At 18.5% G+C, this 15,494-nt stretch overlaps 3 protein-coding genes across 3 annotated transcripts, besides 17 other annotated features; 1 reads left to right on the top strand and 2 right to left on the bottom strand. All coding sequences in view use genetic code 6, as the record gives it.

Annotated features, from left to right (window-relative positions):
• Positions 1-528: 528 nt before the first annotated feature.
• On the bottom strand, positions 529-2,104 carry IMG5_060940 (ribosomal phosphoprotein, putative; the record flags this gene model as incomplete). Its single annotated transcript, XM_004037082.1, has 3 exons — positions 529-648; positions 696-780; positions 830-2,104. One exon carries the CDS (start codon positions 2,102-2,104, stop codon positions 1,157-1,159), a length of 948 nt encoding a protein of 315 aa, XP_004037130.1. The 3' UTR covers positions 529-648; positions 696-780; positions 830-1,156.
• Positions 840-878: a microsatellite.
• Positions 1,885-1,921: a microsatellite.
• Positions 1,912-1,965: a microsatellite.
• Positions 1,912-1,985: a microsatellite.
• Positions 1,989-2,046: a microsatellite.
• A 1,432-nt stretch (positions 2,105-3,536) lies between the features above and the next one.
• Positions 3,537-3,568: a microsatellite.
• Positions 3,569-4,115: 547 nt separating this feature from the next.
• Positions 4,116-4,154: a microsatellite.
• Positions 4,155-4,550: 396 nt separating this feature from the next.
• Positions 4,551-4,589: a microsatellite.
• Positions 4,590-5,316: 727 nt separating this feature from the next.
• Positions 5,317-5,364: a microsatellite.
• Positions 5,365-6,070: 706 nt separating this feature from the next.
• Positions 6,071-6,141: a microsatellite.
• Positions 6,085-6,170: a microsatellite.
• A 163-nt stretch (positions 6,171-6,333) lies between these two features.
• Positions 6,334-6,419: a microsatellite.
• Positions 6,420-6,516: 97 nt separating this feature from the next.
• Positions 6,517-11,381, bottom strand: IMG5_060930 (PAS domain S-box family protein; the record flags this gene model as incomplete). The annotated part of the gene is made up of 7 exons (XM_004037081.1): positions 10,565-11,381; positions 10,414-10,515; positions 8,573-10,369; positions 7,210-8,484; positions 7,031-7,162; positions 6,679-6,978; positions 6,517-6,627 (listed from the first exon to the last, which is right to left on the bottom strand). Exons 1-7 carry the CDS (start codon positions 11,234-11,236, stop codon positions 6,517-6,519), a joined length of 4,389 nt encoding a protein of 1,462 aa, XP_004037129.1. The 5' UTR covers positions 11,237-11,381.
• Positions 10,380-10,422: a microsatellite.
• A 568-nt stretch (positions 11,382-11,949) lies between the features above and the next one.
• Positions 11,950-12,019: a microsatellite.
• A 556-nt stretch (positions 12,020-12,575) lies between these two features.
• On the top strand, positions 12,576-15,373 carry IMG5_060920 (hypothetical protein; the record flags this gene model as incomplete). Its single annotated transcript, XM_004037080.1, has 5 exons — positions 12,576-13,186; positions 13,230-13,327; positions 13,386-13,934; positions 14,110-14,767; positions 14,809-15,373. 5 exons carry the CDS (start codon positions 12,576-12,578, stop codon positions 15,371-15,373), a joined length of 2,481 nt encoding a protein of 826 aa, XP_004037128.1.
• Positions 13,948-14,040: a microsatellite.
• Positions 14,008-14,059: a microsatellite.
• Positions 14,011-14,059: a microsatellite.
• Positions 15,374-15,494: the final 121 nt, after the last annotated feature.

Genomic DNA, 15,494 nt, shown 5'->3' with positions numbered 1-15,494 from the left:
TAACTAATATTAAGTTATGAAATTAACTTTTTATCTTTTTTTTTAAATTTAGAATATATATATTAATAAATACATAATATTTTCATTATTATACTTTGATTTGTCTTTAAAATTTACAATATTATTTTAATAAGCTTTTTTATATAATATTATTTTTTGAAATAAACATTTTATTATATAGTTAAATATACAAAATAATAAAAAGAAATACTTTTTGTAATAAAAAAATAAGAAAAAAAGTTATATTATTATTTTTGTTTCTATATAAAAAAAAAAAATATCTTAAAATTTTATTATTGGTTAAAATCAATTTAATTCACTTTTATTATTTTTAATTTTTATATATTTATATTTAAATTAAATTTTTTAAAATATTTTATAGTTATTGTTAATTTTTAAAATATATATCATATAACATTGAAATAATAAAAATATTTAATTTTATAAATGAAACATAATATAAATCTATAATTTTTTTTATATCAAACTATATTGTAAATAATTTATTTTAATATAATTTTATAAAAGTGTTATTTCGGTTTAAATAAATGTACAGTTTAAAACAAAAAATTTTTATATTATAACATAAAAAAAACTTTAATTTTTAATATTTTCTTTTTTAAGATAAATAAAAAAAAAAAAGATAACCTACTTAAAATATTTTATTATATAAATAAAATAAAATATAAAAATACTTAATACAAACATCTCAATAGGAAAATCAACCAAAAAGATCACCCATATCATAATCTTCTTCCGGTTCTTTTTCTTCAACTTTAGCTTTATTTATAATAAAATTAAAATAAAAATAAAAAACAAAAAAGTTAACGTTATTCTTTAGCAGCAGCCTTAGCAGCAGGAGCTTATGCAGCAGCAGCATGAACAGGAGCTTAACCAGCATTTTCAATTTATTTAAATTTATATCCAGTTTCAAGCCCAATAGCAGCAAGATTTTTAAAGGCATTAGCAATTAAATGAGGAACAGCAACATCAGTAACGTATCCACATTCTAATGATAAAGCGGCAATATTTTTAAGACCAGAAGAGAAATTGGCAAGAATTTAATCAGTTCCAATAGAAAGATTAGCTTCATTAAGTATATCTCCATTATCATAATCAAGATATACATTCATACCGTAGGAGAAAGGTTAGACATTCATTTTTTCAAGTAAAGCAACTTCAGAGTTTCCGATTTTTTACCTTTAACACATACATGAACTTCTTTAGTAATTTCGATTTAACCTTTTTAGATTTTTGTGGATATTTATAAAGCGTGGAAAAAGTTAATCTATGAAGGATCCATATTAGTAGGACCTGGAGGAATAAAGACGTCTTTTTAAGCAATAGTGCCAACTCTAGCAGGAGCAGGAACTATAAATGATTCGATTTTAGGCTTTAATACTGAAATAGATTCGTTGTGGAAAATATATCCAATCTTGTTCTTTAAATAGTTTCCTTCAAGTAATATTTTCAATTAAGGTTTTTCAGGTCCGAATTATCTGAACCAATCATAATTTTTCATCTTCTGGGAGGGGATTAGCTTTAAGTTATATGGCTTTTCTAATGACTGTCTATTTTTATTTTTTATTTAATTTTATATTAATTTTTGTTATTGTTGCAATATATATTTTATATGTTTAAATTTTTTACATTTTTTCCAATAACTAAAATGTTGTTTTATCCTAAAGACCTCTGATTTTTTAAAGTTATAATGCACCGACATTTTCTAAAGTGCTAAAAGCAATTTAGTCATATTTGGAAAGTAATTCATAAAATCTCCTAATAAAATCGTTTTTTTTAGATTTCTTGTCGATTTTAACGGGCGGCATTTATTGATTTTTTTAATTTGATTTAATATGTTTATTTTTAATAATAAATAGATATATTTAAACTCTTTTAAATTTAAATCTTTAAATATAAAAATTATTAATAATAAAAGTATATAAATATAATAATATAAATATATGAAAAGTAATATATAAATAAAATATTTATTATATATTTTATTTATTATATATTTTATTTACTATATATTTTATATTATTAAAGAATACTATTAAATATATTTTAAAAATTTAATATTAATGTATCTATATTTTAGCATATTATTAATTTTTTTAGGATTATATTTTTTTTACAAATAAGATATATTATTAATAACATTATTTTATTAAATATGGAATAAAAAATTGATAATAAATAACAAAAAATATTTCTTTTGGAATAATTATTAGAAAAAAATGAAAAACATGTCGATAGGTTAAAAATTTTAAATGAATAATTAAAAACTGTATATAAGTATATTTTTTTTTTCTCTTTGTTTATAATAAAATAATATAAATAATATTTGTTAATATGAATGAAATTTTTATTAAAAATAGTAATTAGAAATGGAATAAAAGAAAAATTTTTAGTAAAGATAAGAAAATATTGAATTATAATAATAAATTTAAAAATAGAAATAAAATTTTGAAGAATATGAATAAAAGTATATATAATAAAAATAAAAAATCTTAAACTTATAGAAATAAATAAAGTCTTAATTACTTGAATTTAGTTATAATAAAAGTAAATAAAATTCGAAAATTCCTCGCTAATTTAGTTCATTAATATGTATAGGAGATTATTTAAGCAATAACATGTACAAAACAATAAATACTTTTTAAAATACTAACAAAACAAGTACTATCACATCATTAAGTTAATAATCAGAAGATGGTATATAATAATCATCTATAATCAAATAAAAAATGACAGAATCTCTTAGATTTATAGAAGAATAAAGTAAGATTTATTTTTTTAAAAATCAATATAAAAAATAAAAATAGATGTAGATATCATAAAGGCTATAGGAAAATCAATTGTAGCGCGAAATTACGAAAGTGAATTTTAAGAAGAGTAAAATTCACCAAAATCTCCTTTATTAAATTTAAGCAAATAGTTAACTGCATTAAAAGAAGTATAAAAAAATTAATCTCTTTCTTTAATTTTGGAGAATCCTTAAATAGAAAATGAAAAATATGGATGCGATAGTCCTTCTAAAATATAGGAAGAAATTAAAAACACTAAATATTTTTAAAATTCAAATGGAAAAACAATAAAGCCATTAAATTCTTAATAAAATATTTAGCTATCATAAAATAAAATAATTTTTAATTAAAGAAAAAGTACTAGAAATTCCACAATAAAAGTCACAATGTAATAGATTGATGAAGGTTAATCAAATACACAAAAATAATAATATAAATAAAGTAGATTATCAATAAAATCAATTATTTTTAATACAAAAAAAAATATCAAAACTATATAAACTGAAGAAGATGATTAAACAAATTCAATAAATTCAATTAAATGTCCATAAGCATAAGATGATGTTTCCTAATAAATTGAGAAAATAAAAAATAATAATAATTAATGCCTTTTTGAATCTTTTTATGTATTAGGATTTGATAAGGCTGATATGAAAGAGTTTAATTTAAATACTGCTTCTTCCTAAGAAGTTTTTACTCCAGGAAAGATATTGTATTCTTTATCTGAAAATGAATAAAATGAATAAAATGAGTAAAATTAATGTTTATATTATGATATATTTTTTTTTTAAAAAAAAAAATAATTAAGTTAAACTTAAAAAATAATACATGAATTTGTATTTCCATTTAGATGTAAAGCTAAAAGATTAAAAATAAGTCATTCTTTTAGAAAAGTTAAATAGTATTTTTTGTTTATTTATTAATTATTATTTACTTTTAAAATTTAAGGATTTTATTTTCAGGAATAAAAACTGAACTATATGATAAGTTCTTTATGTTTACTATGAAAAATGATTAATATTATAATGTTCAATTAAATTAATAGAATAATGTTTTAGATGCTATAAATCCTCATAGATTATTATATTGTTTTTGTTTAAAAATCGAAGATTATATTGAATCAGTAATTTTAAACAAAATAAATTAAAAAAAATATTTAAAAAAGACTTAAAATGAAGAAGATTTTAATTTAGAAAATAAAAAAAATAGAATATTTTGGAAAGGTTATAAAGTTTATTGTTTTGTTACTTTTTATCCTTTTTATGAACTTTTTTAGGATATGTTACTTAGTCTTGTAAGTAATTTAATTTTTATTTACTTTAAATTATTTATTTATTATAAATTCTAATTTTTTTTTTTTTTTTTCAAGACCATATTAAAATACAAAGAATAAGTATATATTAAGATAAAAAAGAAACAGATAAAAAAATATTATACTAACTAGATGGTGACTTTATTATAAATACAATAGAACAAAATAAAAAAATATTATTACCTAAAAAATAAGAATGTCTAATAACTGGCTTTTAGTAAACACTGAATTTAAATACTGCATTTGATTAAATATCTTATTTTATTTAGCCAATATAAATAATAAATACAAAGACCCATAAATGGAGCTTGGTATTAACTTTATCAAATTTAAAGATGGGAGATTTGATGTTTATATTTAATGCTATTTTACATGAAAACACAGTAATATTTTTTAGCAAAAATAATTGTCTTTTAACTTAAACAATGTAAAATAATAAAACATTAAAATTAATAAAAATAAAATAAAATAAAAAAGACATACTTTTGAACAACTAATATATCCTTTATAATGGCCACATCCAATTATTTATTTAATTCCAGAATCTTTATTAACTTTATTAGACTCTCCAGTTCCTTTAATAATAGGATTAAATAGATCTAATATATATTTATAAGAAATAAATTTTTTCTAAAAATATCCGGATTATATTTTTGTGGATTTAGACTAATAGAATGTTATTGTTGGAGATTAAAAAATGTATAAAGATATCAAATTTAATATGCCTCATTTAAATAATCTTAAAAATAAAATCGAAAAGCTTTATTCCCAAATTAATTAAAATGGATTAAAAGAGACTAAAAACTTTTCCAAAATTAAATAATTAAATAATGAGAAATAAGATCTCTAGACTAAACTAAAGTTTATTTCAACTAAATCAGAAGATGATATTGCTGAAATAATATTGAATACATTTAACGAAAGTATTAGATAATGCTTTATTGATATAATACCTAATAAATAATAATATGTTTAAAATCAAGAATATTAAGTAAATATTTTTTTATAAATAATAAATAATAAAATATAATAGGAATTAGATTATTAAAAATTCAGTAAGAAAATAATAAATAATGCTTATAAAGAAGATAAAAAATTTTTATCTAAATTTGTAAATTCTTAAATTTTCACTTATTTTATTGAAAACTATTATAATGATGATTAATATAATTCATTTACATAAAAAAATAAAATATTTAGTTATTTATTAAAATATAATTTAGTTATATATTTAAATAAATTATAATAGTTATAATTATAAATGTAATTTTATATAAATTTTATTTTTAATTTATTGGAAATGATATAATTTATATTTTTTTAATATATATTTAAATAAATAAAAACATATTAGGATTATTTGTTATATTAAAATGATTATGAAAGAATATAATATATTTAAGGAATATAATTATAAATAAATAAATTTATTTTAAAAATATATGTATAATATAAAATTATATAAATTAATATATGGATGATAATATTTTTTAAATAAAAATTATTGTTTAAATTAGTTTAAATTTTAATAAGAATACATTTTCATATATTATATATATATTTTTAAAAATTTAAAAATTACTTTTATTTAAAATTTCTCATATAATTAATTATATAAAATAATAAATAATAATTAATAATAAAATTATAATATAGATAGTATAAAAATATTGTCAAAATCAAAATTATAATAATTTTTTATCATATAATAATAAATTCATATTATAAATAATCAGTATAAATAATTAAAAAATCTTAATTTATTGATATTTTTCATAATATATTGTAATTTAAAATATAATTATAATAAAATAAATGTTTTTAGAAACTATTTAACAAAAACATATTATTTATTTATTTATAAAAAATAGATTAAAGAGCAATATTTAAAAAAAAAATATTATAAAATTTTCTGAAACTTTTAATTTAGATAATTAAAAATTATAAAATAAATTTAACATATTTTAATAGTATAAATTATATAAATTTAAAAATATTTTTATTAAAATAAATTATATATTTAAATTATTTTTTAATAAGATATAAATATTTTAAAAAAATATTAAATGTAAATTTTATTTAAATAATCAATATAAAATAATAAAAATATATAATATTTTTATATGTTAAATCTATAAAAAAATAATAGAACAAATTAAATATAAAATATTAAATTCTCATATTTTTATTAAAACAAAATCATTTAAAAAAATTATTATAAATAAATAAAATATTAAAATTGCTTTATATTATATAAAATAAACACAGAATATAAATTTATTTATATTATTAAAATATAATTAACCATCATATATATATATATAAATAATTAAAAATTATGTTTAAATTATTATTAGAAAGTATTATCTATTAATTATATATTATAAGTAAAATTCATTTTTTATCCATTTATTTAATTAAGGCTTTTACAAATCTTCTAATATTAACATTCTCTTTTATAACTTTAATAGGCATCATATTAAGCATTTCTATAGTTTAGTTTAGCTTTAAATAAAAATAAATAAATTAATCATATCAAAAAATATTTATATTTACTTAAAGTCTCATATTATTAATAGAAGGGTTCCAAAATAAAATAAATGAGGTAAACATCATTAAGGCAAACAAGGCAACTAATAAACTTTGAATATTAATAGTAGATTCAATGCCATCAAATATAAGTTTAACTTCATACTCAAGTAAGTAATCAACTATATTCCTAAAATTAGAATACAAAGAATCTTATAATTCAATAAATTATTTACTAGATATAATTTAATACTTATCGATTTCATAGTATTTATTAAGATTTTCTTAGAAAACATTAAAATAATGTTAAATAACGTTATTAATACCCTAGTTACAACAAAATAAAATTAAAAATAAAATTTAAATATAATATTTATACTAATTTTAAATTTCCATCAATAATAGTTTCACATTAAGTTATTTCTGTTAAAAACTAACAACCATTACCATAAAAGACTAAAATATATTAATCTCTAAATTCAGGTAATTGATTTAATATTTCAAGATTAAACTAATTAAAAATATCATATTTAATTATTTAAAAAATAAAATAAATACTCTTCTTAATTTTCCTGTATTTCCTAATAAGTTTTTAAGATTATCAAAAGCTTAAGAAACAGCAAAAGATCCATTGACAGTGTAATTTTCATTAATTAACATTATTTTTTAAGTATTTAGATAATAAGAAAATAAGTTGGATAATTAATTATTTTAATGAAATTAAGGAAGTAAGAAAAGTATTTATCGTTTTTGATCAAAAATACTCCATATATTAACTATACTATAAATAAGAGTAACTATCAGTATTAAAATATATTTAATTATTAAAAATTAACTTCCTTGATATTTATTTTATTTATACTTATTAATAATTTTTTTTCTCTTCTTTTTTTGTTCTTCTTAACTTTCCTCGTTTTCATCATCGTTTTTGTCTTTTTTATTATTATTTTTCATTTCTTGTTCTATATATTGATCTTCGAGATCATCTTCTTCATCTTCTGAAGAATCTTATAATCCTTTATTTTAAACTTTTGACATAAGTTCTTTAATTGAAATATAAGAATCCAAGAACTTTTCACAATGCTTATATAAATAAAAGACATGTTTTTAAGGAATATCCAAAAAAAGGAAAAGTATGCTTTCTCTCTAAGATTTAATTATCAAAGTGAGAAAAATAAAGAAAAAAATAGCAAATAATGTAATAATAATAATTATTACAAGTGCAAGAATAAGTTCTATTTCAAGTTAGTTTATTTCATAAGAAACAAAAGAAAAAACGTGATCTAATTATTTGATTAAAACTTCATTTAATTAATTATAAAAATTAAATAAGATAGTATTTACGAATTCATTTTCTAAACTAATTTCTTCGGTTTTTATTTTACCTATTTTTTCACTTAAAGACGCAAAAACAATAATTGCGTTTTATAAATCAATATCTTTTTCTATATAAATGGCATTTTTGTATTTAAAAACACGCATTTTTATAGTTTTAATTTCAAAATCTTAAAAATATGAAAGATATTTTTCATTTCCTAATTCAGAGTTTATAGAATTTATATCATCAATTATTTTACCTATATCTTCCCGAATTTTTTATTCATTTTTTATATTTCTTAACTAAGGGTACATTTATAAATTTATCAAATCTATTATTTTTGATACTATTTCGTTTTCATCTACTAATCTATTATTTATTTTCTTTATTACTGGTAATGATAGTTAATATTATTTCATTCTATTATATGAAAATACATATTAAAATATTATTAATGCTATTATAAGTAATATCCATGTTAAGCTTGTTTTTTTAAATGCGATAACAGAACTATGCTTTATATATATTTTTTTTTAATTAACAAATATATAATATATAATATTGACATTTTTTATTTATTTATTTTATAAATTAAATATATACATTATGATTTGTACTTAATGCTTTTCTTATGATTTATATAGAATTAGTTTAGTTAAATATATGATAATCTTCAGCATCTTCATATTTATCTCCAATTTAATTAAAAAAAACGCTATTTTCTTGATCATCTTCAGAAATTACAGCCTCATCATCTTCTAAAATATTTACAATTCTATTATTAATTAATCTTTTAGTCCTTATTCCCATATCATATTAATTTAGGTTAACATAAATAACTTCTGATTATTAATCATCTGTTCTTAAATTATCACTATCTTCATGATTACTTTCCGATTTTTTATACATATTAATAACCATCTAAGTAATATGAGCAGGTGCTTAAATAATAAAATCATCAACACTTTGATTATTATTATTATTATTTATGGAATAATCCAATTAATCCTAAATAATTTATTTACCAAATAATTGCTTCTATTTTAAAGAATAACTAATGTTTAATGCATTAGGAGAACTATCGATTTGTTTATTTGTATTTTTAGGCCTTACAAGAGGAGTATTATTTTATTTTTGTGGATTTTCTTAAACCTTTTTCTAATGCAAATTTAAATAATTTATGTTATTAGTATTTTCTTTAGCTTCTTAAGTCGGCTTTTCTATTTTATCGAATTTAAAAGTGAAACCAATAATATCGTTTTTATGTATATTCTCTTCTATTTCTTCTTCTAAAAAATTAATACACAACCAGATTTAATATATAGTGCAGTTATAAACGACTTCTTTATGAGAGTTAGTTAAATATGTGAATTATTTACCATTTCTTTCTTTAAATTAATTCTATGTTTTCCAATCAGGAATTATACTTTCTATATCTATATTGTTTTTTTTAATCATTTAATAATCCATGTCAAAATTTAGAATAACAGATGTAGAAATATCAGTAATAATTCCTTATTGATCGGTTAATAAAAAGAATGTATTCTTAATGAATTTATCCACTTTGTAATTAACAATAAAAGTATAACCGTCTTCCAATAATAGATTTACTCTATAAAAAATAGGGAATATATATCCATTTTTATTTCTGCCGAATTTATATTAATCTATACCAATATAATTAGATTCGAATATTCCTAAAGTTATATTTTCGTAAAATCTTTAAAGTAAAGTTTCGTGAATTTACTAATATAAATTTGGAATTATCATTTATATTTTCTTGCCGATTAACTCTTCTTTTTAATATCCGAATAAAATACAAAAAAGAAGGTTTATGCTTTATATATAGCCATATTCTCCTTTTTTGTTTGTTATTACGGAATATGCTACAGGCTCACTTTTGTAATCTTCATTAATTCCTTCATTGTTTTTATCTTCATTTTATTCTTCTTATTATGATATTTATTTTGCTTTTTCAAGTAGTTATAAACCGTTTTCTTTATCATTTAGAACGTTTATTAAGAATTTTCCAAATACTTTTATAGTCTAAAATACTCGAGGATTTATTTTTTGAATATCATTGTAATGAGATCTAGCTTCATGAACTGTTTAACTAATTCTAGAACCTATTATATTCAATTTTGACAAAGCAGGATTTTCCTCTTTTAATTCAGCCCAAAACTCTTTATGCATCTGTGCAGAAATTTTCATATATTCTTCACATTATTAGAGATGGGAATCAAAGGCAATTAGTTTTACTATATCATTTTCTGAACTCTCGTTTTCTATTTAATCTAGGTTTTCATCCATAATTTTTTTATATCTGTATATAATAAATTACTAATCAAAAGAAGGTTTACTTGTTTCTGCAATTTTAAATTATTAATAAGATTTATCTCTCTTTTATTAATATTTTTTATTTTATTTTTTATTTTATTTTTTACTTTATTTTTCATTCGTTCCATTAAAAAGAAAGCATAAGATATTCTTAGACTTGTACAAGAAGGGAACTTTTTTAGTCCATTTTAATACATTCTATCGATTTCCTTTTTTTGGTTTTATAATGAAAAAATATATATTTAGTTTATTATTTACTTTTAATAAATTTAAACAAGTTTCTTCCATTTCGTTTTCTTAGACATTTTTTCTTTTTTATTTTTTTTATTTTAAAGGGCAATCTTCTTCTTGACAAATTTCCTTATGTTTTTCTACATATCCTATAAGTAACATATAAGCATTTTTATCTTTTTTTTAGTCACCAATAAGTTACAATATGTATCTTAAATGCCCTTAAATCTATTCGCCGCTTCTAAATTTCATTTAAGATCTGATAAGTGTATCTATTCTGCTTTTTTTTTCAGTAATCATGATAAGAACAATAAAAGGTAATCCAATAAGCCAAGATATAAGACCTCCATTAAAAGAAGTGCCGGATAATATTTAACTTAAAAGTAAATTAAAATTAGTCCATAAATAATAAGTAGTTACGACTTTATAGAATTTTCCAACTTCTTCATCATAATAAGGATCTCCCATATTATATACAGAATGTAGCCCAAGAGAAAGGAAAAATAACAATAGTACAAAAAACCAATCATTACCTTAAGTTAGGAATGAAAAAAGAATCTAACAAACAACTTTGTTTAATATAAATACAACCTCTCCTCTACTATTTTATCTAGCAGTTCTATTACCAGATGTCATTTTAGGCTCGAAATATGTCAAAGCAACTATTGTTGAAAAAGTCATAAATATTAAATTAAACATACTAGAAATTAATGCATGAACTAAATGCCAACCTTACCAACAAAGTACATCATCAGGAAATATTTAGAGTACCTGTTACCCATTTAAATCTTCGCATTGCACTATAGATATTAAAGTTTCAGTAATAGGTAAAAAAAATACTGTTACACATAAAGAAGCAACAGAACGTAAAACTGTTAGAGGCCACATCATAGAAAATTTTTTTTTTGAAAATGAATAAGACACATATATTATATCTACTATAATTAATAGTACGATAAAATTCAAAAAATATATAGAGCATAAATACATTGAATAGTTTATACGGGGCATATACTTCTGGATACTAAATAAATTAAAAAAATCAAAAACTATAGTTAAAAAGTCTGTTGCTTTCCAAATATGTGTTATCTTAACATAAAAAGGAAATGAATACATTTGTAAATAATCCATAGCAGTCGCAAAATATAAATTCTAATTTTTTTTAAATATTTTTTTTTTTAATAAAATTACTAAAATATTTTCTTCTCCTTCATCTTTTAACAAAATGAATAATACATTAAAAGATATTAATTTTAAATTTTATATATATTATTCAATTCCTTATTATTCTTTAAATAAATTATTTGAATTATTTTATTATTTATTTGCTTATACTTCATCCATTAATATAATTATAAAGTATAATGACTTTTAAAGTTTAAATATGAATATAAAAAGTTATTTAGATATTAATATATAAATATATATAAATATATATAAATATATATATATATATATATATGTATATATATATATATTATAGTTAATTTCAAAATTTGAATTTAATTTTATTTATAAAAAAATTATTTAACTATTTAGTTATATATCAATATTTTTATATAATTTGATTTTTTTGTTAATTTTATATATTTTAGCTTAAATAAATAAAAAAAATTGCATATACATAAATATTTTTTTTATTAAATTTTTTAGATAATATATTTTTTATTGTATTAATATTTTAAAATATCAATTATTTGCATTTATTAAAAAGTTAAATAATAATTAAAGTAATAGATTAAAAACATAAATATAAAATAATTTTTTTAAATATAAACAAATAATAAAAAAAAATTAAAAAAAAAATATGATAAAATTATTATTTCTTTTATTCTTAATAAAAATTATTTTTTCTGCTTATACAATAAAATAAATAACTTTAAACACAAAAATTAATTATTAAGCTTCTTTAGAATTTAACTCTTAAACTTTAAAAATAGGAACAAATTCATAATACTATAATAATCCCAGTTCCCCACATATCAAAAACATAAAATTTCAAATAAAAGCAGAGTCAAACACTTAAATTGACGTTCGTATGACTGACATAGATAATCCAAATAGATATACATTCCCAAAAATCAAACCTTTTGAAAACTTATATAGAGATTTAAAAGATGAAGATATACCTAAAATAGACAATGCTAATTTCATTATAGATGCTATATCATTAAAAAATTAGGAGTTTTAATTTAAAATAAAAAGAAAAGATACATCTGAAACAATTTTTAACAGCTAATAAAGCTTTGTTTTTTCAGATAAGTATTTAGAGTTTACCACTGTTCTGCCAAGCTAAAATCTTTTTGGAATAGGGGAGAGAAACAATCCCAATCTTAAAATAAAGGAAGGTATATATACTTTATTTGCAAGAGATGATGTAGGTATTATAGAAGATGGATAATAACCTCCAAAAAATGTATATAGTTCACATCCTATGTATTTAGTTAGAGAAAAATCAGGAAATTTCAATCTCGTATTTTTTAAAAACTCTTCTCCAATAGATATTAAAGTTGAAAAAAATTAAATCTAATTTAGAGCTGTTGGAGGAATTCTTCATTTCAAAATTTTTATGTGTGAAAAAAATGCTGAATAATGTATTTAATAATATCATAATTATTTAGGAGGAGGACATATTTTACCACCTTTTTGGTATATTTTTATTCAATTATTTATTTATTTTTTATTTAAAAAGGGCTTTTGGGTTTCATTAATCAAGATGGGGATACTCTACTAGTGATAAATTGATATAAGTAATAAAATAATATAGAAGACATGGCATTCCATTGGATTGTAAAATTAAAATATTAAGATATTTTTATTAAAATTAAATAAAACAAAACAAAAATAGCAATTTGGTCAGATATTGATTTTATGATAAATAAATAGACTTTTTCAGTTAATTTTCATTTATTTTCAAAAGAGTTTTTCTAAAATTTCCATGAAAAATATAATATTAATTATATTCCAATAGTAGATGTTGCTGTAGGTGTACATCCTTTTGCAGGAGATAATGCATTAAAAAAAGGAATTGAAATGGATATTTTTTGTAAATCTCCTTAAACAGGAAAATACTTTAAAGGATATGTATGGCCTGGCGATTCTTATTTCCCTGATTTTTTACATCCAAATAGTTCTGTATATTGGTAACAAATGATGGAAGAACTACATTCAAAAGTTAATTTTAGTGGAATTTGGATAGATATGAATGAACCAGCTAACTTTTGTAATGGAGAATGTACATGGATAGATTTTAATTAACAATAAAGTAATAAAGTAATATATATTAAATAAAATTTAATTAAAATAAAAATAGATGATCCAGAATATATAAATTAAAAATATGAAATTCCTTACTAAATAGGAGGTTATAATTATGATTTGAATTTGAAAACATTACGTATATAAAAAAAAAATATATATGAATTTAATTATAAATATAAATAATTTATATATATAATAATAGAAAATAATTATATATATTAAATATTTATATATTTATATATTATATATTTATATATTTATTTTTATGTATATATAAACATTTATTTATTTATTTAAAAATAATATTAAAGCATATCATTTATTACATTATGGTAAATATGAACATAAAGATGTTCATAATATATATGGACTTTTAGATAATCATCATACATATAATACATTGATAGCTGATAAAATAAAAAAGATTTATCCTTTTATATTGACAAGAAGTTCTTTTCCAGGAAGTGGTAAATATGCATTTAAATGGACTGGAGATAATTTATCTGATTGGAATTTTTTACGTATATCTATAGTAAGTATTGTAAATTTAGGCTTATATGGAATGCCATTCGCTGGTGCTGATGTATGCGGTTTTATGGGAAATACATAAAAAGAATTATGTTAAAGATGGATCTAATTGTCTAGTTTGTAACCTTTTATGAGGAATCATAACCATGATTAGGCTAAAGAATAAGAGTTTTATAATTTAGGATAATAAGTAGAAAATACAGCAATTAAAAATTTGAAACTTCGTTATTAAATTTTGAAACATTATTTTATGCTTTTTGTTAAAACAAATCATGTTGGTACTGTTTATAGACCTCTTTTCTTTGAATTTCCGGATGATCCTTATTGCTATAAAGACTAAATACTTAATTATTAATTCATGCTTGGTAAAGAACTTTTATCAACTCCTGTTTTGTTCGAAAATACTTAAGAAGTATAAGCTTATTTCCCTTAAGGATAATGGTATTAATTAATATATTTTTTTATTTTTTTATTTTTTAAAGGTTTGATTTCTATACTGGAAATAAAATTACCAAAGATAGATAAACTGGATAATTTGTTACAATTATTAATGGACTTGAAGATTTTGTCCCTTTGTTTGTTAGAGAAGGATCTTTAATAGGGATATAAAGCTCTCATAATGTATAAACAGTAAAAGATTTAGATAATAAATTCAAACTTATTTGTGCTTTGTCTTAAACATCGGAAAAGAATAAATATTAATGTGAAGGAAATTTATTAAACTTATAGAACTTTAATGATGAGATTGAAATAAGGGATTCTTGTGATAAGTAATTTAACCCTAATTCTAATTGTATAATTGATATAAAAGTTATAGTAAACACTTAAGATAAATCTATTAATTTTAGTAGTTATATTGAAAATAATTAATTAAAATCAATAATAATAAATTCTATTTCTATATATGATTTCCCTGATAAAATATTAGATAATACTGATAATGAAAATGTTTTATTTTCTGAATATAATTATAGCTATAATATCAATTTAATATTTAAAAAAGTTATTAATTTATCATAGTCGAATAAAATTTTGATAAATTACTGAAAATATAAAATAATTTAAAAAATTATTATCCGTTTTTATGTTTTTATTTATTATTATTTTTTTATAAAAAAATGATTATTAATTTGACGAATAATTTTAATGTTTTTTTTTTTTTTTTTTT

Source organism: Ichthyophthirius multifiliis (genome assembly GCF_000220395.1).
Source record: "Ichthyophthirius multifiliis unplaced genomic scaffold scaff_1120509250277, whole genome shotgun sequence".
Lineage (NCBI taxonomy): Eukaryota > Ciliophora > Oligohymenophorea > Hymenostomatida > Ichthyophthirius > Ichthyophthirius multifiliis.
The sequence above is the reverse complement of the archived record's forward strand: the minus strand, read 5'-3'. Positions and strand labels throughout refer to the sequence as shown.